At 44.4% G+C, this 23764-nt stretch overlaps 1 protein-coding gene across 2 annotated transcripts in view; it reads left to right on the forward strand.

Moving 5' to 3' along the window:
- BRF1 (BRF1 general transcription factor IIIB subunit) overlaps positions 1–23764 on the forward strand; it is a 199194-nt gene that overhangs the window by 48201 nt on the left and 127229 nt on the right. For both annotated transcript variants that reach the window (XR_014529466.1, XM_083518401.1), the window contains exon 4: positions 13165–13196. Coding sequence is in view for 1 of the 2 variants with exons in the window: in XM_083518401.1 (XP_083374527.1) it covers positions 13165–13196 (32 nt within the window). In the remaining variant the exon portion in view is untranslated. The remainder of the gene's footprint in view (positions 1–13164; positions 13197–23764) is intronic.

Raw genomic sequence — 23764 nt, forward strand, 5'->3', positions numbered from 1 at the left:
CATGTGATTTATCTGTCTGATTTCAGTGGCATTTATTTTGTTTTGTATTGCATACTATGTTTTAAATCTTGTATACCACTTTGAGGCTGTATAAAAATGTCTTAATAAATAACCCTAAGGGTAAGCTGAGCTGAGAGATAGTGACAGGCCTGAGTTGAGCGTCATCGTAGCTAAATGTGGGGATTTGAACTTTTCTCCCCAGCACTACTCCACCAAATGGGAAGGCAGAGAATTTGCTTCTGAATGGAGGGACATAGTAAGCACAGAGCCCTGTCTTTCCTTGTAGCTGCATTTTGGATGCAAGCTGCATCCGAATAGATTGCGATCTTTGTGCCGTGGCGTGCTATGTGAAATTGCACTGCCAGATCGCAGTCAAACCCACAACAGAGTAGTATGCGAAGAGGACTTGATTACCTCTTTCCCAGCATATTGCTGGCAGTGATTATTTTGCCAGAGGCAAATGATATGTACAATCAGTGCATATTTTTCTTGCGAAGAGCTCTAGTAACTGAGATAAGTTTACGAGATATCCTTAGAAAACACACACAACAAACCCTGATAATGAAAAGAGCACTTTCTGGGTTGTAAATGAGACTCGCAATAAGTGTTTGCCATCTACAGAGGATTAAGGGGCATAAAAGTTTGATGACGCTTCCGAGTAAAGATTCTCTGTCTTTGTTGAGAGTCTTCTTTTTAGTGGGAGGTTATATGCTTGTAATTTAGAAACCTTGATAATTGCATTTCCCCCCACCTCCTTTGGAAGCGAATCTGCTTGTGCCACTTGCCACTGACATCATAAAGCTTTGAACTTTTAAATTTAATTGGTAAATAAGTGTCAAATATTGATTAAATAGGCCGGTTTGACTCTTCACAGATAATGGGTCTCAAAACAAAATAATAGATGCTTTCATGTTTCCCTGAGAAGGGTATGTGTGTCTGTGAGCGAGTGGTTCCCTAAATTGCTGCTTAAAGATCATTCAAGTCTGGTTATTACAGACCCTGTAGCAAAACAAGAGTTCAGTTCATGGACAGACCAAATTAACGTCTATATCTTAAGCAAGCTTTTTGGAATGCAAAGGAGTTCTGTTTTTGTAAAATACGTGATAGGCTATTGATATTTTGGGCTGCTACAGTGAACACTAGTTTACTTGACATTTTATATTATATAGTGTTTTAAGGGGTCACAGCACTTCATATACCATACTTCAATAATAGCAGGTCACGTCAAAGACTGATAAAACTTCACTGGTGGAATCCAGTTGCGCTTTTGCGCCTGTGAATGTGTTCCCTAAGGGGAAAAGGAGGAAAGTGGTTTTTGCTAATTTCCCATTCAGCCCTTTGAGCTGCCATTCACCTGTTGTGCAAAGTCCTCTGGTGTCTTTGCTGGATCAAAAGCCAGCCAAGAAAAAGGGTGGGGGTGCAGTCCCCCGTGGCTGATGGTTGCTTATTATTAGATAACTAAGACAGACAATTAGCCATTTAGTTGCTCATGCCAGCAGTCTCTTAATTCTGCCATCAATTGGCACCAGGATTTTTCATGCACACTGCAGCATGTGAAGATGGTGCAGAAATGTGCCATATGAAAGGCTGGTGAGGAATTGTCTTCCAAAACTTTCTTAACCAAGTTCTTTTGTAGCAGGTAACGTACTAAATCTGTCCTCTGCTTCCTTGTCACAGCTGAAGATTTCATCATTCTACTGTTAGCATTCCCTGAAGGCTTCGCTGTTCTTGAGCAATGCAACGGCAGCAAGCTAATGTACATTTTATAGCAAAACCCATGTGATCTCATTGTTTTGATTAGGCAATACACTGTCAGGTACGGATATAAAAGATTATGACGCTTGATTGCCTTCTAAGTCTTGATAACTGTAGGAAAGACTGATGTTTTGTGGTTACTCTGAATTAGGGCTAAGTATAAATTTCCTTGGAAGAAAATGAGCACTGGCAGGTAAGTCCTGCTTCTTGCGTTCATCCTTGATTCATGCATTACTTCTGCTACTGTGTGATTTTGGAGCCTGAAGTGTAGTAGTGGGCAGAAGATAATGCTCTCTGGGGCTTCGCTCTGCTACTCAGTCTCAGACTGATTCTGCACTTCCTTATTCTACCCTCTGCTTGAAGAAGACTCCAAGTCCCGAGTGCCACATATCCAGGTTGCTTCTGGGGTTTGTTTTTGGCCTTCTGGCCTGTTCCAAAGCCCTGAACCATAACACATAGCAAGATGATATTCTGGCTTAGTCAGGTGAGACCAGAGTGGCCTTGCTGGCTGAGGCTGAAGGGAGTGATAGATACCATTGTATTTGCTGTGATCTGTGGGTGCTGGGCTGCTAACCCTCAAAGAATAGGTAACCTTTGGTCCTCAGGAAGTTGGTGGACTTCAGTTCCCAACAGCCTCAGTCAGAATTGCATATTAGTTCATCTGCTCTCTGCAACCTCCTCCCAGAAAGTCCAAGCTTGTTTAGGATTTTCTGGCAGCAAATAACCTCACTCTACCAAAAAGCACAAAGGATTGTCTAAAGCAGGGGTCAGCAACCTAAGGCCCACAAGCGGGCCATGGGGGTCATTTAACCGGCCCACGAGCTGCCCCCCAACCGAGCTGCCTGCTCGGCGAGTCCCTGCGTGCTACGCTAAACCGACGCAGTGTGGTGCGGGGACTTGCTCCTGCGGCGCCGGAAATCGCATCATGGGTGCACGCGATCCGGCCCACGGAGGGATCTCCGCTGAAGTGAACCGGCCCAGGCGAGGTAAACCTTGCTGACCCCTGATCTAAAGGTAGGAGTGGGGGCAATTCATGGGTGCAAACAAAAATATATCGAAGGTTAAAAAAAATCCACAGTGTGTGTGTTTTGTGTCACACTCCTTGTACAAATAAAATACTCGCTTCTCCAGTAAAACAAACAATTTAATTCAAACAATTTAAAACATCTATGTATTGCGTGATCTACGCATGCCAATGTCCTTCTGTGTTCATTGGCACTGGCAGCAAAATGTGCATAGGTTTGAAGCCTAATATTCCTTATGTAAATTGCTTCACAGGGAGAATGTTTATGTCTGGATTATAAAACACAAAAACATTCATGCTTTTGCCTCACAGCTATTTGAAGAACCTTCACTTGGTAGCGGAGAGGAGAAGAAGAAGCGTATTGCTCAGAGCATATAATTATTACCTTATGAGGTTTGGGGAGATTACAATAAGATAATGTATGTGAAGTACTTTGAACATTGGGAAGCGCCTTATAAAGGATAGTAGTAACAAGCATCCTGTGCATTAATATCAAATTTGTTATCAGAGCGCCAGTCTTGATGCAGCCAAAATGGCTGCACTCAGATCCAAGCAGTGGTATCAGTAGGTGATCTATCAGAGAGCTCTTTGGGTTCCTAATGTCCAGCTGTTCTTATTTAGTCAGCTTCCAGGCAAAACCTGATTTTGCAAGTTTGCATCCTTGCTTTTCCAACTGAGAATCTTTTTGCTTTCTTTTCCTTGTTCTTTAATAAGAGGATTTCCACCCCCCCACCCCCCAGTGCAGGGAATTTTGATATGCAGATTTGTACAGTCTTCTGCAACACAGATACAGGCAGCCTCTCTGAGTCCTCATGGTGCAATCACAAGGAACAGCTCTGTATTTGTGCTACAGCATTTTTTGCATGCTTCGCACATAAGCAACCAATCTCTCTGTGGCCAACTAATCTAAAGTTGATTCTGAGTGTTGTAACATTTGCCACATTTGTTATCTGATTATTTTTATTCTTCACTTGTGCCATGTACTTGGGTGTTGATAGACTAGAAGTGTCAGTTAACGAGCCTAATTAAATAATTGCATAGTTTTTTGTATTAATTTTATTAGCTTTATGTTAATTAATGAGGGAGAAGTTCTATTTCTGCTAGGCAGGTTATTCAGCTGTAACGCTGAGTGGAGTTTTTTGAGTGTTGGTTAGAGAACAATGATAAACAAGGAGACCTCGTGATTTTTTGAAACTGCGAGGTGCAGACTTCCAGAAAGTAATTGCCTCCAATCACTTGTCTTTACATTGTAGTTGAGTTGAGTTGAAAATCTGTAAAACATTGGGCGGGGTTATAATTCACAGCAGAAGACATGCCTTGCATGCAGAATCAGAGTTGGAGGGAACCTTGGAGTTCATGTAATCCAACCCCCTGCTCAGTGCAAGAATCTGAAGTTCAGGATGCAGTTACAGCATCCCTCAAGGATGACCGTTCAGTCTCTGCTTAAATACCTCTAGCAAAGGCAAGCCCACCACAGTCTGTTCCACTCTTGAACAGCTCTTGTTATTTCTCCTAATATTGACCTGATATCTACTTCTGTGCAGCTTCCATCCTTTGATTCTAGTTTGGCCCAAATTGGCAACAGAGACAACATCAGCTCCAGCTTCTTCGTGGCACGCCTTCAGATTTTCAGAGACATCTCCCCTTCACCTCTTCCTATTCTGTCTAAGGCTAAACAATACTAGCTCTGGCAACCGTTCCTCAGAGGACTTACTGTGTTTTTTGTACCATAACACTCACTTTTTTCCTCCTAAAAAGTAAGGGGAAATGTCTGTGCGTGTTATGGAGGGAATGCCTACGGGTGGCATGCCTACGGATTTTCCTTCTCTAAAAACTACGTGCGTGTTATGGTCGGGTGCGTGTTATAGAGCAAAAAATATGGTAATTTTCAGACTCCTTGTTGTCCTGGCAGCTCTTCTCTGAGCATGGTCCAGCTAGTAAGTGACTGTCACCACACCCATTATTCTGCTCTTGTCCCAGGCTCTTTCCAGGCCCAAACTCCTAACATCTCCCTCGGCCTCTCCCACCCCGCACCCCCAAATATTTTTATCCTGCATTCCTTTGCTTGGCTGCAAACTGTGGTCTGCTGATGCAACCAGACACAATGGCATGAGGTAATCTGGAGGACTTTCCCCCTGCTTTTGTAGCCAGTTAGACATTTGCAGCTCGATTTGAACTCGGCTGTGTTTAGCGGGTGCCTTGTCCTTTATATAGTTCCTTTTGTGATGGGTATTATATGTCTTGTCTATAAATAGCTCCACCAAATGGCTTCACCAAAAGGGATAATCTTGCAAACAAAGGGGGCTTGACCTCATATGGGGGTCTTAGTCTTTGCACGGATTATATTGAACTGGCTCATACTAAGGGGGACAAATGTTGGTTTGTGTGCTGCATTCCAGCCTCACTAAAGACCCCAGATACTACTTGCTCCATCTTCCTGACCTTTTCTCTCCCAGCATGTTGCTGGGGATGAAGTCACTATTTCTGTGATTCACAGTCTCCCAAACCGTTTGTATTTTAAAAGAGAGAGAGAGATTAAAAACAAAGGGGTGTTTTTACAACTGCTTCCTATTGATAATTGCTCTCACAGCAGGCATAGAACAGGCCACCCCTTGGAAAGCAAATGACACATTTCCTCTTTGCACTGGCAGCCTGGCATCTAAACATTATCTGACGTTGCTGCAAGGGAGGCCTCAAATTTGCGCCCTGAACTTTTCTTAATCTTTAATGGATATCTGAACCATCACACAATGCTGCTCTGTGTGTATATGTAATGAATTTCTAGTCTTGTTGTCTTCCATTCAGGCATCAGTGTGCTAAGCTATTTCTGGCTCATCAGATTCTTTTCTTCAAGGTTTGTGTGTGCATTGTGTTTACAGTGGAAGTGTACGAACGTGATCCAACACACTCACTATATTGTTGTTGGGTTCGATCCAGATTTGTCTTTGGCAACGCTTTGGATGCTCTTGCAGGCGGAATAGAGAAGAGGTGATTTTTGGCCAGTCCTCCTCCTCCCTCTGCCCTCAGAAATGATCTCCTGTTAGTGGAGCAGCAGCCTCTGGTAGATGTCAGTTATCATTTGCAAAAGGAAGCAGCATAGAATAATAGAATTGTGGTGTTGGAAGGGAATCCAAGAGTCACCTAGTCTAGTCCCCTGCAGTGCAGAAATCTCAGCGGAAGCATCCATGACAGATACCCCCCCCCAAGCCTCTGCTTAAAAACCTCCAAGGAAGGAGAGCCCATAGAACTCTACAGTTCTATGATTCTGTGTTCTTCTGTGAGGCTTCTATACTGCTGGGACTGTGGAAATAGTGTGCTTTCTCTTCTCTTGATGAATTATTTTTAATGAGGGCCAAGCCACTTGTCAGTGAACTTAATCCAGAGCGTTTGGAAATACTCCCATTTGCTTATGGAAGGGACTAACCTGGCGGAGGCGTCAGCCTGAGGTGGTGGCAAGGAAGCAATTTTTTTTGGGGGGGCTGTTCTCCATTTCCTTGCAGCCCCTCACATTTCCTACGTTGTTCTGCGGTGTCCCTGAACCTTCTGGGCAGCTTTGCAGGGGGCTGCCGAAATTGCATGCCCCCCTTCCTTCACTGGGAGCAGCCTGAGCGGAGTTGCACATGGAGGGGCTCTGGATCCAAGTCAGTGGTTCACCTTTCCCAGCGTGAATGTCAGCCCTTCATTTATAACCACGATAGCTCAGTTGGTTATAGCTTGGTGCTGATAACGCCAAGGTTGCAGGTTTGATCCCTCTATGGGACAGCTGCCTATTCCTGCATCACAGGGGGTTGGATTGGATCAGGGGCCGGCAAACTAAGGCCCGGGTGCGGCCCACCAGGCTCGTTCATCTGGCCTGCAGACCCTGCTGCCCGCTCGGTCAGTCCCTGCGCTAAATCGGTGCGGCGCGGAGGCCTTGCCACATGGGGACTGACTTCTGCAATGCTGGCGCAGCTTCAGATTGGCTGCAGGAAGGTCCTGCAGCCAATCCGAAGCAGCGAATGCCTCTGGGTGACGTCCCTTCCTTCCCGCTGAGGCAGCTGCGTATGGCCAAGAGCCAAGCAGGAGGAAGCGGCGGTGGCGGAGAGGCTGCCTCTGCCGCCCAGGCCAGTGGGCTGGGCTCTGCGCCCCGTGAATCCCTGGCCAAGGCAGAGGATGAAGACAATGCTGCCAAAGACAAGGTGGCGTTGGTAGCTGCAGCGTGAGTGGCATCAGCGTCGGTGGGGTTTTTCCTTTCGGGAGAGGGGGGTCCTTTGGGGAGGGGGTACTTTCAGGAGAGGGTGGGTCCAGCCCCCCACAAGGTCTGAGGGACAGTGGACCAGCCCCCTCCTGCAAAAGTTTGCTGACCCCTGGATTGGATGATCCTCAGGGTGCCTTCCAACTCTGCAGTTCTGTGATTCTATGAATTTCAGAAGCAAGCAAGCCTGGCGTATTCTGAGATCAAACCTGCTCTCTGACCTTTGAGCGATTGAGAATCCTGCTGAAAGCCCCACTTCCGCCTCTGCATAGCTCTCTCCGTGGGTTTTCATTGTGACGCCAGATGCATGAGGTATCTTTAGGAACTTTGGGAATATATTGTTATATGTATTCTTTTTAAGCTGCAAATGGGGTAGCTGGAAGCAGAGCCGAGGCAGGCGAGATGATTTATTTCAGTGTATTTTGAAGACGGTAATAAAGCCTCGCCCTCTTGTTCCACTGGTAAAGCAATTGTCAAAGGGTGTGTCTGTGTGAAGGGTTTGTCAGAGGCTGGATGTGCTTGCACAGCCCATCTGAATTTGTGCGCGTCTTGCAACAAAGGATCTTTTGTCTCTCTCACTAGGCTCTTATACAAATTCTATGGCACTGAAAAAGGCAGGTTGGATATAGGATATGGATGTAGACAGAAGAACTTGGATCTGCCATCTTAAGGGTGTTTTTTTTTACAAGCTGTTGTGGCAGAAGTAAGGTCTTATGAAGGAGGGGGCATCCTTAAGCCCCAGAATAGGATTGCAGCACCTGCTGACTCCTGAAATTCAGTGTAATGCAACACACACACACACACACAAATAAATATATTCATGGAGATGTTTTGTACCTACCGTATTTTTCGCTCTATAAGACGCACCAGACCACAAGACGCACCTAGTTTTTGGAGGAGGAGAACAAGAAAAAAAATATTCTGAATCTCAGAAGCCAGAACAGCAAGAGGGATCGCTGTGCAGTGAAAGCAGCAATCCCTCTTGCTGTTCTGGCTTCTGGGATAGCTGCGCAGCCTGCATTCGCTCCATAAGACGCACACACATTTCCCCTTACTTTTTAGGAGAGAAAAAGTGAGTCTTATAGAGCAAAAAATACGGTACTTTGAGCGGAGGCTTCTTGTTGAAGAGAAGTGGTTAAGGGATTGAGGTCGTGGATGTGGCTTCCCCCAAAGAATCCTGGGAACTGTAGTTTGTTAAGGGTGCTGGGGATTGTAGTATTGTAAGGGGTGAGTTATGGTTCCCAGGATTCTCTGGGAGAAAACCTTTCTGAATCAGAAAGTCCCTGCTTTCTCTAGGTGGTCTTAGGGGAAGCTGCTCTCTCTCTCCCCCCCCCCTGCCTCAGTCGCTCAATCTGAAGTATGGGAGTAAACAATGTTGACCTTCTGAATTTCTGGTTACAGATAGGTAGCCTGAAGAAGTGTGCATGCACACGAAAGCTCATACCAAGAACTAACTTAGTTGGTCTTTAAGGTGCTACTGGAAGGATTTTTTTTATTTTGACTTCTGAATTTCTGTAAGCTTTACAGTATAAGGATTGCAACTGGGTTATGTATATGAAGCACTGTGACCACTTGAAAGCTCTGTACAAAAGTTATCCAGTTCCAGTTCATGGATTGGGTGGGTATACAGTCATACCTCATGTTACGTTTGCTGCAGGTTGAACATATTCAGGTTGTGTCCCGTGGCAACCCGGAAGTACCAGAAAGGGTTACTTCTGGGTTTTGCTGCTCGCGCATGCACAAACATGCAAAATGATGTCATGCACAGAGGCGGCGAATCGCAACACGCGCAGATGCAGGTTGCGTTCTGCACATATTGCGAACAGGCCTCCGGAACAGATTGCATTCACAACCAGAGGTACCACTGTACTTTCAAATGTGTTGGGCAATTTTCTGCAAAACCCGTCCCCCTTTGAATGAAACAAGCGGTTTTCTTTCATTTTTCCAGAGAGCGAGGCAACTCATGACTGCAGAGGAAGTGCCAGCAGGTTGGCACAAAGCCTTGTAATGTTTGTGGGGACATTTCTCTAACCAATGGCAGTTTTCCTGCAGGTTTCTTACTGGTTTTGGACCCCCATAAGTGTTTTCTGGCTCTGAGTGTTTGGATATTGTCAAGGACACTTCTTCAGACACCAGCATTCTACCCTACCATGCATTGGAAATCTCATTGTAATAGGAATTATAATACCCCCAAACCCCCTGGTGTGATTTCCCTCCCCGACATTGGATAAAGGTTCTGATTGTGCCAAGTGAATACCCCTCCCCTACCTTGCTGATAAGGTGTAGCTGTGGAATGTGCCGTATAACTTTGAAGCTCTTCGTGTTTGTTTTTTTGTTCCTATCCTTAAAAAAACCAAAACCCACAGTATTTAAACTGAGATGTGCTAAGATCTTCTCTAGTGTTTATTAAGTTGAAAGAAAGATTGTAATTATGGAAAAGCCAACCTTGACTAACTCATCAAAGCGCTGAAGTTTTCTAATGCTTGCACAAGCTAAGAAAACATTCCATAATCTAAAAAAATTGAATGAACGAATCATCTAATATATGTTGTATTATTGCACAGTGTTCTGTTGGCGTAACTCATAGTCACTCAAAAAGCTGCTCCAGTCTTTGTGAAGATCTCTGAAACCGTGCAGCTGCAAAGTCTCGCTATCAGGAAACTGAGTACATAAAAACAGTTGTCCTGCCCATAGGTGACCAATAGGCAACTGGGTTTTTGTGGCATCCCTAGAAGGGACTAAGAGGGCCCATGGCCAAGTTATAGCACGGGGTTAGACCTGTGTCCCTGTCTCCACTGTGGTTGAACAGGGGCAAGACTGTTTCAAGGTACAGGGGGTTAGATATGTGCTATGGTGTCACCCTAGACTCAGACCATCTCATCCTTGGGATTTGAGTTGTTATGCTAACCAGAAAGATTGACTGTGTAATGGGTATGAGTTACTCGTGCGTAAACTGCCGCCTCTCTAGGCTTAATTGCCTTGGTTAGACCGTTCTGACTGCACAGCCCATCTCCGCGTGGCTGTCTCAGTCGCTGGCAGAATCTGTCTGTGGGCGTTTCTTAAACCTTTTCCAGCATAGAAGCTGTCTGACTCCCAGTGGCCTCCTCCTCTCACTGCGCGGGAGTCTTCTGCGCAGGGAGGGCGTGGGTAGTGGAGGACCTGTGCTCTCCTCACTGATCTCCAGAGAAGAATCCCGGAGCTCTCCCTCCGCTTCCCCCATTTGCCCCCCTTTATCCCTGGTGTTGCGCTGATTTCCTTCCTCTACCGAGCTGCTTCTCCCCCTGGTGCTGGGTCCTTCGCCCGCAGAATCTGGGAGCCTCCCCTTCGCCTCTTGCTCTGATGTCAGTTCCCTGACAGACTGTCACGGCACTGACCAAAACCCCATCCTATTCAGTGCTACGGCTCATGCGTTGCTCTCAGAAGGTCAGACCGTGAATCTCAGCCATCTTGCATGACAGGGCTAGCAAAGCCTTTTTTTAGAAAGCCATTGTAGTGCAGTGGTTAGGATGCTGGGAGGCCCAGGTTCACATTCTCTCTTGCCTGTGAAGCTTGGAGCTGGTGTCCTTCAACAGGGTCCAGAATCCCAGACCCAAGCAGAACCCACTGATGATGCCCCTTCCTGAGACCCCTCTAGGTTTTTTCCTGACCTGGCACTCCAAGCAGGTGGTTGGATCTAGCCACCCTTCTCATTTTCCACAATGCCCCCAGCCTATTGCCCATTCTGGAGCAATGTGGGGAATTAAAGGTTGTTGGGGGGGAGGGTAGACCCAACCCCCCCCCCAGCAGTTCTGCTTGGAGCACTGTCACTGCAACCAGGTGAGCCAGAGTCCACTGGCAGAAAAAGAGCACAATTTGCCCAGGGCCCCCTCACACCTGGAGCTGGCCCTGATGAAGTTCACAGGGTGCCCTTGGGCCAGTATCTCTCTCTCTCTCTCTCTCTCTCTCTCGCTTTCCTGAACCTACTCCACAGATTGTTTTGAAGATAAGGGGGGTGGGGGAGAGAACCACGTATACTTCCTAGAGCATCTGCATTTTCAGAATGAAAATGTAATAAACAATAAAAACATTTTTAGATTACAGTCATACCTCATGTTACGTCCGCTTCATGGTACGTTCCTTCAGGTTACGTCCTGCGGTGACCTGGAAGTACTGGAAAGGGTTACTTCCGGGTTTCGCCGCTCGCGCATGCGCAGAAGCGCAAAATGACATCACACGCGTGCGCAGAAGCGGCCAATTGCAACCTGCGTTTGTACAGACGCACCGCTGCAAGTTGCGCTCTTTTCATGCTGCGAATGGGCCTCCTGAACGGATCCCGTTCGCAACCAGAGGTACCACTGTATATATTTTCCTTGTGGACAGGGACTTCTCAGTTTTTGTGACGAAACTGTGCAAAGTGTCGCATGCACAGTTAATAAGTGTCACGTCGAGCCGTTTAAAAATCACACAATACTTGGCGAGTTGTTCTCAGAGATCTCCCTGGCAAAAACACTTGTGCCAGACAGCAAGATCGGCAGGAGATTTTGAAATGAAACCGAGATGTTACTGAAAGGAAATGTATACCCGGAGGGAGAATGATAGCAGAAAGATGGATGGGATCCAAAGAAAGGTAACTCTTCTTTTGCAATCCCTTTGAGAAGAACCTGGCCAGTGTGCTTTGTGTTCCATGTGACTTAGACACACCTGGCTTTTAGCTGTTGATTGTTGCTGGTAGAGGTGCCTGTGGTTCATTGCATCAATGCAATCTCTTGGTTAAACATTCCCCCCTATTGGTTGTTCCAGCAGGAGGGTGCTATTGCTACTTGGCTGATGTGAGAAAAGGAAGGAAGCATGTTCAAAGTTTTAATGTGTTAGCCATTGTCTGCCAAACCTACTGATAGCTGAGCCATGTTTTTCTTCTTTCGGAATTATAAAATTGGAGGCGTTCAATCATTCTTCCAGGTCAAATGATTTGCTTTTAAAATGTGTTCACAGTAATAATTTCCCCGTCCTCAGAGGAGCACCCCTGCTGTGTCTCTGCTTGATTTGGGCATTCACTCATTGGTGAGAGGGGACTTGCAGCTGAACAGAGGAGAGGCAGCACCGAGGAAACAGCTCATAAATGAGACTATGGAATTCACTGCCACAAGATGGCTTAAAAATGGGGTTGGACAAAGTCACAGAAGGTGAGGCTGTCAGTGGCTGGCTACTAGACGTGCATCATTCCTCTTGAGTACCACTTGCTGGGGACAACTGCTCTTGTTCCCTATTTGTGGGATTTCCGCATCATCTGATCTGCCACTGAGGAAAACAGGATGCTGGCAAGGTGGGCCTTCCTTCTGATCCAGCAGGGCTTTCCTTACATTCTTACACTCTGAAAACCAACCTCCAAAAGGTGCCGCCACCTGATACTCAAATATGGTGTGCCCAATACTTTTGAGCCCTTTCTCTGCCTTTGGGGGCAAATGTTTTGTTCCACTTGCCTTGGTGGTATCTGAAGAAGTGTGCATGCACACGAAAGCTCATACCAAGAACTAACTTAGTTGGTCTTTAAGGTGCTACTGGAAGGAATTTTTTTTATGTTAAAACAAAGTCACCCACCCTCCCCCTGTAAACCTGCAGTTTGATGATGTTGCACAATGTGTCGGTTTTATCAGATGCTATTAGAAAAGGAGGAGTGTGTAGTTCTAAAATTCTGGGATGGGGAGCAGAGCAGGCCTGACTCTCTTTTACGATAACCACATGGTGCATTTAGAAAGTCTGGGGAGCATGATTTGGTTAGAATTGGGGGAAGCGAATGGTGGGATCTGTGGCATTCATAAAGCAACCTTTCCCCTATAATTTGATCCACCTCCTGTCTCTGTTAGCATTTAGTTCCATCCTGAAATTAGTGTTCTGTACTCACTAGAATATTGGCTTAAATGCCAGGCAACATTTTTCTTAATAAAACAGCAGCGAAAGATGCAGACCCTTACTAAACGCTTATGAATGAGTGGATTGTGTGTGTGTGTGGAAAACCCCTAACCACCTTGCTTAACGAATCAGGATAAGGAGATGACACACCCTATTCATGTGCATTTGGAGCAAAGTGCTTTTGTTTCTTTTCCCAGCTGCCAATCAAAGAGCAGCTCCTCACGCCTGAGTATGTGCTTAAGTTCCTTAACCTCCACCACAGACATGCTGCTTGACCTCAGCGATCTCCTTCAGGTATTGTACTGCATCTGCTTTTCTCCAAATGTTCTGCTCAAACATTAATCCTTGCAAGTGAAGAGCTACTAACGTGGGTGCTTATTCAGGAAGCCTTAATTATCTCTTTTTTTGGCTTAGCAGTGCTGGACAGGAAAATCACAGGGGTTGGAAATCGGGGATAATTGTTCTATGCAATTAGAGATCAAGTGTTTGGTGCCTCTCGCTCCCTTCAACAAATAACAAATCAACAGTTAGCATCATTGTGATGCTAATGAACTTGCTGCTGAGGCAGTGGCCCAAGGTCAGGTTTTATATACCTGCCTCCCCCCCAACCTGGTGCCTTCCAGATGTTTTGGACTACAACTCCCATCATCCCTAGCTAGCAAGACCAGTGGTCAGGGATAATGGGAATTGTAGTCCAAAAACAGCTGGAGACCAAGTTTAGGAAGCACTGCTTTTGAGCAGTGTTTCTCAACCGCAGGCTGTATGGCCCCCTGGAGACCCCATAGGAAATTCCAAAGGGGCCACAGGTGAAAATCACGTAAATGGAGGGTTCACGGCACGAGACTAGGGTGCCACAGAGGGAAGTGAGAAGTGAAGAAAACAGAAGTGACTGAGAAAAGAAATCAGAAAAGAAAAAAGAAAACAGAGAAGTGGAAGAGAATAGAAAACAAGAGTAGAGTCAACCGAGAAGTGACCATGCTTTCCAGTGGATTTGTAAAAATTATAAATAAGACACGTTCTATTTACAAGCAAGACATTTAAATAGCTACCTTTAGCCACAGGAAGGAAACAAGGTTGGAAGGGGACCATGGTCAGAAAAAGGTTGAGAACCATTGCTCTAGAGTTTCAGACTGGTGAGGACTTTGCCAGCCCTACCTGGGACCATCTGCATGCAGAGTAGATTATCTACCACCGAGATTCGACCTTCCTTCTACTCCAGGACATTTGGGTGGCACAAGATTGGGGTAGCAGGGCTTGTCATTTTATGGGATGAAGCTTACTTTTTGCAAATTTCATCAGTGATGAGACTTAAAAAATGTTTTTGGGTGTGGGGAATGCAATTCCGCTGTTATTTTTGTGACTGGGCAGCATTCAGCTTGTTAAGTCTACCGATGAAGCGCATAAACTGCTTTCGGAAAACAAACCAATTTTTGTTTTAATACTTCTGAAAATGTCAGGTGATGCTAAAGAAATAGAAACGTAAATCAATAATATAACTGCAAGTACATGGCACACATTTTCTAATGATTTCTATGTAGTTTTACAACTTTTTAGCACCCTTCATCTTCGGAATTTGAAAGTTGGAAAATTCAGCATGTCCTCTTGAGTTAGGCTTTTATGCACCATTCAAGCTAGCTTTTACTTGTTACGAAATTATAGAAAATGCGAAATAGAGGACCATGGGTCAAAAGGGGGGAGAAAATATTTTAGCAGGGTTGGTTTGAAAAGAGAATGATTGATACACATAGGTTTGTTGCATATTTTCTGAATAATTAGGGTGATGGTTGAATGAGCTTTAGCCTCTGGTAGTTGGTGTACTTGCATGATAACTATTTGGACTGAAAGTGCACACAGAGTTGTCTGTAGAAGTGCAGTAAGGATTGGTATTCTCAATGGTTATATATATATATGTGTTGCATGTGTTTGATATGACCATCCCATATCAAAATATTCTATACACAACTCAGCTGGTAGAGGTTATTTTTGGCCTCTCCAGCTGTCTCTAGTAACTGGCATCCTCTCATCGACTGCGTGGAGCTTCAAAGAACCTTTGGGAATTGCAGTAATTTAACAAATTTTTATTCTTAAATGGGCCAGTGTTAAAAATAGACTCCATATAGCAGTATGTCAGAGGTGGTAGAGAGACATTGGGATTTCATGGCTGCCAATGCTGATTTTTATTATATGATAGATAGTTATAGAAGGCAACATTTAGCTCTTTTGGATTGTTGAATCTCTTTGACAGTTGGATTTATTTATTTTCCCACTATTTCCCACCCTTTTCAGGTTCACTTTTGACATCAGCCTAAAGCATGGTGTCTGCTTATTAAATACTGTATACATGTCCATTTTTCTCCTCTCTCTTGCCTACTCTTTCCCCTCCTACTCTTTTCTTTTCTTAAAAAAAACCTGTCAAAATGTGCAACAACAGAAGAAAAAGGGGTGATCATGGAATCATAGGATTTTAGAGTCAGAAGGGATCCCGAGGGTCATCTAGTCTAACCCCCCCCCAATGCAGGAATTTGAGCTAAAGCATCCATGGCAGATGACCGTCCAAACACCAAGGAAGGAGAGCCCACAACCTCTTGAGGGAGACCGTTCCCCTGTCAAATAGCTCTTACTGTCAGAAAGTTCTTCCTAACGTTTAGTCAGAATCTCCTTTCTTGTAACTTGAAGCCACTGGTTCAAGTCCTACCCCGCAGAGCAGGAAGAAACAAGCTTGTTCCCTCTTCCCTCATGATCATTCCCACAGCAGGGCATGTTGAATCTTTCAGCTTTCAAATTCCAAAAATGAGCGGTCCTAAAAAGTTGCAACGTGATTTTGGAAATCAAAAGAAATTTGGGTTAGATTAATATAACATAGATTTGCTTGGTAAGTAAAATGTGTGTAAATGTGAGTGGAAATAATTAAAAATGATTGCTAAGCACTTGCAGATATATTATTATTATTATTATTAATTATTATTTAGCATTACTTGACATTTTCAGAAGGCAAAATTAAAACTCTTTGGTTTTCTGAAAGCATTTTATGTGCTTCTTCATCAAAAGTAGACTTACCAAGATAATTGTTGTCCAGTTCCCCAAATAGTAGCAGATTAAAATTAATCACATCCAAAAACATATTTTTAAGACACCTCATTAAGAAATTTGCAAAAATTAAGTTTTGCTGCCTAAAATGACACGCCCTATTTCCACGGGGCAATTGAAGGTCGATCACTCTGTGGGTGGAGGGGGAAATCCTGCTGGATCAGGTCTTTAAGTGCCTTGGCCTGTCTCTATCCATGATGGTTATATGCTTAAATACAGACTAGGAGGAAGTGGGTGTGAGAGGCTCAGGCTAGTTACTAACCCACATTTTATGTAGCTTACTATAGCTAAGGGTAGTTGGGTTGAAATGTCAACTACTAATTAGGATGATGTTGATGACTGCTTGATGACTTTGCTGTTTGGTTTATGACACTTGTAATAATTAGCTTGCACGTAACTCTTTAATGTCTTGTCTAAAGCTGATATTTGAAATGGTTCCTTAAATTCTTAGATTTAGGAATTTAAATTTAAAGCCTGGATTTGCCAGACTTTTGAGAATTCTGTGGCCAGAGAAAAATCTATTCACGGTACAGCTCACTGGGTAGATTTTGTTCACAAACTGGTGGTGACTATAGTCAGGAAGAACTTCCCTCTCTGCTCACACCTGTGAGTTTCATGTCCGAATGGGATGGCACTATCCTCGGATGAGGCACTTCTGGTGGCTCCCCATGCCCCAGAGGTTCTGTGAGGCTTCTCCAAAGTATTGATCCTTTAGTGTGGCAGGCCCTGCCCTGTGGAACTCCCTGCCGGTAGAAGTTCAGCAGGAACCATCCTTCTCTTCTTTCAGACATCTTTTGAAAACTAGATTGCAAAGGTCTGTCTGAAAAATGCATTCCCCCCCCTCCTTTCAACCAATCAGTAATTCTTGGTGTTTTTAATGATGGCTTTATGGGCAATTTTTATTGATTTCATTTTTATATATTGTATACAGCAGGTTATAAATACAGTGCATAAATAAATATAATGCATTCTGCTGGGTTTTATCGGGTTGATGGGGGAAGGTCACCTTAAACTCTTAATAGAAAGCCCCCCTGGAGCAACCCCATCCTAAACTGTGTGAAAATGTGTTGACTGCTGAAGGAATTTTTATGTTCCTCAGGTTTGTCTTATACTCACTAAGACCAGGGCTTTTAGTGTGGTGAGACCTGCCCTTTGGAATGCACCCAAAGTGAATATCAGGCAGGCGCATACAGTATTTGTATTTAGGCACATGCTTAAAATGCCTCACCTGAGCAGTGTTCCAGCTCTGTTGGTTTATTAAGGTGATCTACTCATTTGTGGTGCATCTTGTTTTAGAAATGTAATTTTCTGGTTGATGTTATGCTGCTGGCCATTTTGATATATTTTTCTTAATGTTGCCCAAATAGTGGTGTTTTTTTTTGCCCTTGCAGGCTAGGTCCACCCTTGTCTGTTCTCCATCGACTTTCTTTGATGGCTGTATTGCTGCTTGCCTTTCTCCTGATCTGCAGGAAAAAGCTAGATGTTACATGGAGTTTTACAGGCTCAGGCTTGCAGAAATGATATAGTGAACCCCCCCTCCCCATGGAAGTCAGGAATTGAAGGGCAAAAAAACTTGCTTTGTGCGGAAACTCCACTCTAAATTGAGAGCTGAGATTTTAAAATGATAGAACTAGAGGAATTATCCAGTATTGAAGCTTTGTACTCTGAAAGTAGAGTTTTTTAACAACTCTTTTTTCACTGGGATGATTTCTCCACAAAGGTAAACCCCAGTCATTGGAGACATTGTCTGGAGAACTGCTTGACTTGGTATAGTATGAGGAAATAATGCATAGCATGGCTAAAGAAATAATTCAAAAGAGTGAACTGATAGTCTCAGTAGATGTTGAAATTCCTCCTTTGGAAACAATCTTGATCTCTCTTGGCTGGCTGTCACCAGATAATAATTATTTCTTCCCTGAAATATTTCTTTTGTAATCTCCAGAGTGAAACGGTGGATCTTATTTTTACAGTAAGTTTTGAGCAGCTGGTAACCTGATATGGAGCCCGGTTGCTTGAGTGCCTTAGCTCTCTGCTCTGCCTGGAATTGCTTTTCTTGACCTTGTTGATGATGAAGCATTTGCAACTGGGTCCCCCCACTTACCTGTTGTCTTTCATAGACTAAGTGCTACTGTGATTGGCATCTCATCATTTGGGAATCAAATGAGCTTCGGATAAATGCAGCTTGATATTTGAAACTCCGGGTTGCACAGAAAGCTGGGAAAGGCTCAACCGGAGCTTGCTACCTAAAAGAATATTTGCAATTTCCCAGGCTCTTTTTGAAGTGTTCTAATTGTTTTTTTAAGCAATCCACATGACAACCCTGGTAGGTCTGTGTTAGTCCAAACAGGGGTCCTATTTGTTATCCTCATCTGCACCTCAGTGACTATCCTGTTTGGCTCTGGTGAGGATGATGATGATGAGAAACTCAGCCTTCCTCTCCAAGGAGAGTCAGTGGGGATTGTCCATTGTTCTGAGCTTTAGATCAGGCATAGGCAAACTCGGCCCTCCAGATGTTTTGGGACTACAATGCCCATCATCCCTGACCACTGGTCCTGTTGTTGGTAAACGCCCTGAGGTGCTCCTGCATCCCGCACTCCAAGCGTCCTCTGGTATGCGCAGCTCTGGAAAAGACATTTCCCTTCTTCTCCAGTGCGCTCAGCGACATACAAGATGGCATATGCACACTAATCTTCTAGCATTACACAGCAAGAAGCATGAGACATTGTAGAGCTAATCTATGTATTTATTTACACACTATGTACAGACAAGGGACGTGGGTGGTGCTGTGGGTTAAACCACAGAGCCTAGGACTTGCCGATCAGAAGGTCGGCGGTTCGAATCCCTGCAACGGGGTGAGCTCCCGTTGCTTGGTCCCTGCTCCTGCTAACCTAGCAGTTCAAAAGCACGTCAAAGTGCAAGAGGTAAACGGTGTTTCCGTGTACTGCTCTGGTTCGCCAGAAGCAGCTTAGTCATGCTGGCCACATGACTCGGAAGCTGTACCCCGGCTCCCTTGGCCAATAAAGCGAGATGAGCGCTGCAACCCCAGAGTCGGTCACGACTGGACCTAATGGTCAGGGGTCCCTTTACCTTTTATGCACAGACAAAGAATTATGGCGTCCTCTCTCATCAGTTCCGAGAGAATAGGACGAAGTAAAAGCAAAAGTACAGTCCAACAGTACCCGCAACGGAAGAGAGAAAAGGCTGTCTTCCGTTCCCATGGTCTTCCCAGACAGGCATGTGATTTACACCAATCACATCTGCAGCATCAGATGCATAAAATGCTAACACCTCTTAGCTAGGGATGATGGGAGTTGTAGTCCCAAAACATCCTATGCCTGCTTTAGATGCTCAGTGCAGTTATGAGAAAGGTCATCCCTGCTGTTGCATAGGAATACTCCCCACCTCCAGGAAGGTGGATTGCCCCTGCTCTTCCATGGAGGTGCAGTTGAGGTTGCAGAGAAGGGGAGGGCAGAATGATGGTGATCACAGATTTTGGCTTGGTTACCAAAGCCAGTCAAAATTTGCAGATCCCCATTTCCAACATTGCAGATGGAGAGCCGAGGCCTAAGAGCAACGTGGCTTGCCGAAGTGAGATTGTGGCAAAGGCCGTGCCGGATGCTGCGGAGATCTGAGAATTGTAGGAAAGAGATGTATTTATCTTTGAAAAGGGAGTTTGCAGCAACCAAAAAAGTGAAATGCACCCGTGCGATTTGATGGAATCCACGTAATAAGCAAGAATTTTGAATGTGTGCAGATGATGACACTCCTCCTTCCACCGCCCCGCTGCTAAAAAAAAAAAAAAAAGGAAAAAGACCCAGAGCAGAGGACGGATGCTTGTAAAATATTTACAGCAAAGCACCGTAAATTGACACAATGCAACAACGCAGCCCCATCATTGATTCACACTGAGTACCTTGTGGTTATCCCCTCTCTCATTGTTGGTATAAAGCTCCAGATTCAAGCTTATAAATACTTTATAATTCCAAAATGAAGTGTGAGCATGTGTGTGTTCTCCAGCTGAAGCATCAGTAACACTTGCTTATCAAGGGACTCTAAACCAATTTCTTCCTGCTGACTTTTTGTACTGGCATTAAACATGTATGAGGTCTATGGAAAAACCCAGCGGAGCAATGGAATAGTGAGCAGTGCATGCAGGCTTCCTATCTCAATCGATGACAAAACCAAACTCTGGGAAATTGTACTTTGAGAGTTTAGATCAGAAATTCCCAAGGGTCTCTGATATCAAGTGTTTTGTTTTTCCTTTTTGCAAAGCTAAGCTGTCTGCCTTGCTCTTGGAGTACAAATGATAGAAGTAGGGTAGATTAGGGACAGAGGCAGCTTTTCTTCGGGATTTGGGGGGGGGGGGTAAAATAAAGGAATCATTGTCTGTGGTGTCTGTGTGTGGAGGGGGAATTGCTCAGTAGTAGGACACCCTAGAAATTCCTGGTAAAAAGGATCAGGTAGGAGGCGATAGGAAAGACCTCCCTCTGCTGAAGACTGTTGAGGACCATTGCTAGTCAGAATTGTCAATGCTGGGCTGGTTTAAGGTCATTTTACTTTCTGCTGTTGTTTCTTTTTGGACAGAAATAATGAAAAGAGAGATCAGTACCACAATACTGACACTGTTAAACCGCAATCCACTATCTTCAGGTGTGGGGAACGTTTGATCCTCCAGATGTTGAACTACAACTCTCAACAGCCAATTGCCAATTGCTACGTCTGGAGGGCTAAAGGTTCTCCACACCTGCTCTGTATTCTTCTGACTCCAGTTTTAGACAAAACAAGGTAAACTAATATGGGTAAAATCCAGTGTTGTCCGAGCAGAAGTCTTCACCCCAATGCTCTGGGGTTTGGGGTGCAGTGAATTGCAGTCATTTGAGTGGACGTCATGACACTCAGGAGCAGACATACCAGTTTGAGTGAATTTACACCAAACCATAGTAAAGTAATCGTAACCATGGCTTGGTATGCAATCTCAGTAAGCAAGCACTGGCTTGCTGATAACAAACTAGACTCTGAAGTCATGGATGGGATTTGAACACCATGGTTTACATGAAGTATGATTTGGTATGCTGTGTGACTTGACAAACCATAGTTATAGCTTTTACTCTGCCTCTGGGAAGCCCTTGCACCAATAGAAACTGGAGCAACTGAACAGGTAGAATACGCAACTATGGCTTACCCTAGTTTGGGAACCTCAGTCCATGATTTGTTCAAAACTATGGTTAGTGCAAACCATGTTTTGGTGTGACCACCAGCTGGACCAAGCACTTTTAAAAAAACTTGGCAGGATAGAGGAGGAAAATGAAAAATAAATTGTAATGCTGCCTTTATCTTAGAATCATAGAATTGTAGAGTATAGCGTCCAAAATTATATTCTGGTCACACTCAGTAATAAGATGTCTAACTGGCAGAATGTTAACAGGTGGATCTTTCCCCATAATTTTATTTCCATACTACAAAAGGCTTACTCTGTTTAATTTATGCCAGTCACACAGCAGTTAAAGGCACAAGGCATCATTCACTTTGTCTCTGTACCTGTATTTCTTGCTTCAAGCTGCTCCTTTTGGAAGAGAGTAAATATCTTCTCAGAGAAGATACAGGAAATGCCTCACATTCCTTCTTTCTGGATGCTTAGCAAGAGTGATTAAGCGACTAAGCTTCCTTAGCAACAGAAGCACTGACATATCTGCCAAATAAGCCTTAGAACATTGCCTCCATTAAAAAAAAGCTAAATCAGAGTCAGGGCTCCTGCTTGGGGGGGGGTACAGAGGGTGTATGTGAAGATAAACTAGATATGGTATCAAGTTCTACCCCAAATGAACTTAATTTGCCTTCAGGTGACCTGGCAATTATGGGAACTACTTTCAGGTGTAGTTCATTTTTGAACTACTTCTGTGAACTTCATCCAGTTGAACTAGTTCAGTCCAAGTGCTAATCAAGATGCAATATGACGATAATCCCACACTTTTTCAAGGGTGTGGGAAGGGAGAAAGATGCAAAATGCATTGCAATGTGATATCTGAAGTGAAGCTTCTTGAATATTTTAGGGTCTTTTTTGGGGGGGACACTTCCAGATGCTGGTGCCCCTAAACATTGGTGGAAATTAAGCTTTGTGCCCTGACTAAGGCTACCAGATTTTTTTCAATAAATCCGGGGACACTTTTCAATTTTGTATGGGGACTGATTTGTAAATCCGGGGGACTGTCCCCGGGAAACGGGGACATCTGGTAACCTTAGCCCTGACCCCACTTACTTGTTGTCCCTCACTCCTTGCAATACATTTGGCATTGATTACAAGTTTCTCTTGCTCTGCTGGATTTAATTTGTAGCAGCACAGTGAATCCCCCCCCCCTCGCTTTCCACTTAAAAATGGTAAGGGGCAGAGGACTAGTAGGCAGAAGTGTCTATTGATTATTCTGTACATGAGGAAGTATGAGAAGGCTTAGAGCTGCAGGTCATCCTATTAAGAGGGTAGAACTGTAACTTGAAGAAAGCACTTCACTTCTCTTAGCAGTTTCCCAAAAAACCTATGAAGCCATTTTCTTGATAGGACATCTATAGAACCTATTGCATAGTAAAAAAACACATGCTAAGTATAAAAAACTATGAAATGAGAATGATTACTGTCAGTGAAATTTGGGGCTCCCCCCCCCAAGCATAGGTAGCCATCCACAGATTATAAAAGCTTGAAGGAGCTTTGAGATCAGCTTGTTACACCCTGATCAGCATCTGGTTTTACTGAGTGCCATGTATGCACTACCCTCTGCTATACATTTTCGGACACCCCTTTCTGTTTTCCCATTGACTTGGTTGAAGTCTTTTTCTTCCTTCAATACCCCAAATGTAGTATTTTTCAGAACAGCAATTTGAAATCATCTGTATCTATGTATTATAATGGGTGTTCAGAAAGTGGAAAATATTGACATTTGCACACCGATTCCACCCTGGGCTCCATATACGGTTCATATACGAACACACACACACACACACGTGTGTGTGTCCCTGTATGAACTACGAAGGTTGTGATTCAAGCTAAAAAAATCTGAGAATTACCAAAGTGCTTAGCGACTGGGATCGCTCAGTCGGTAGAGCATGAGACTCTTAATCTAAGAGCCTTTGGTTTGAGCCCCACGGTGGGCAGGGGGTTGGACTAGATGGCCCTTGTGGTCCCTTCGAACTTGCCCATTCCTTGAAATTGGTAGCCTATCAAAGGCCACACATGGCATGCGGTGAAGCTTCCAGTTCTTTTTATTAGGTTGTATCCAATCGTAGTTTTGGCCTAGTGGAAAGTGCTTACAGTGGTTCAAGCCACAGAACCCACTCGCTGACAATGCTCAGCCTCTCCACTGTATCTCTCTCTGTGCTGTATCCCATGATGTTCTTTGTGCCTGTTCTCTCTGTGCCACATCCCACGCTGGCTGGCCTTCAGACACATCTTTCTGGCAGGCACAAGAGTCTACAGAGTCTACAGTGGGTGGAGGGAATTGGTGAAAATTGAGTGGAAATGTTTCTGCTAGTGCAAAGTCACCACAGTATTATGACTCAGTGTGGATATTTTTGCCCGAAGACCAGGGCCAGATTTAGGTTTGATGAGGCCCTAAGCTACTGAAGGTAATGGGACCCTTTATATGTCCAGTTGTCCTTTGTCAACAACAAATTGTCACTGTTTCTAGTGTTGAGTATATGCTGTATGATAATTTATGCACCTAATAGGTACCCAAAGCCATTTGCCACTGTTGCTGTATGTAGGTTTTATTTTATTTGTTTTTTAT

This window comes from Podarcis liolepis (assembly GCF_965112155.1).
Source record: "Podarcis liolepis genome assembly, chromosome: 1".
Classification (NCBI taxonomy): Eukaryota; Metazoa; Chordata; class Lepidosauria; order Squamata; family Lacertidae; genus Podarcis; species Podarcis liolepis.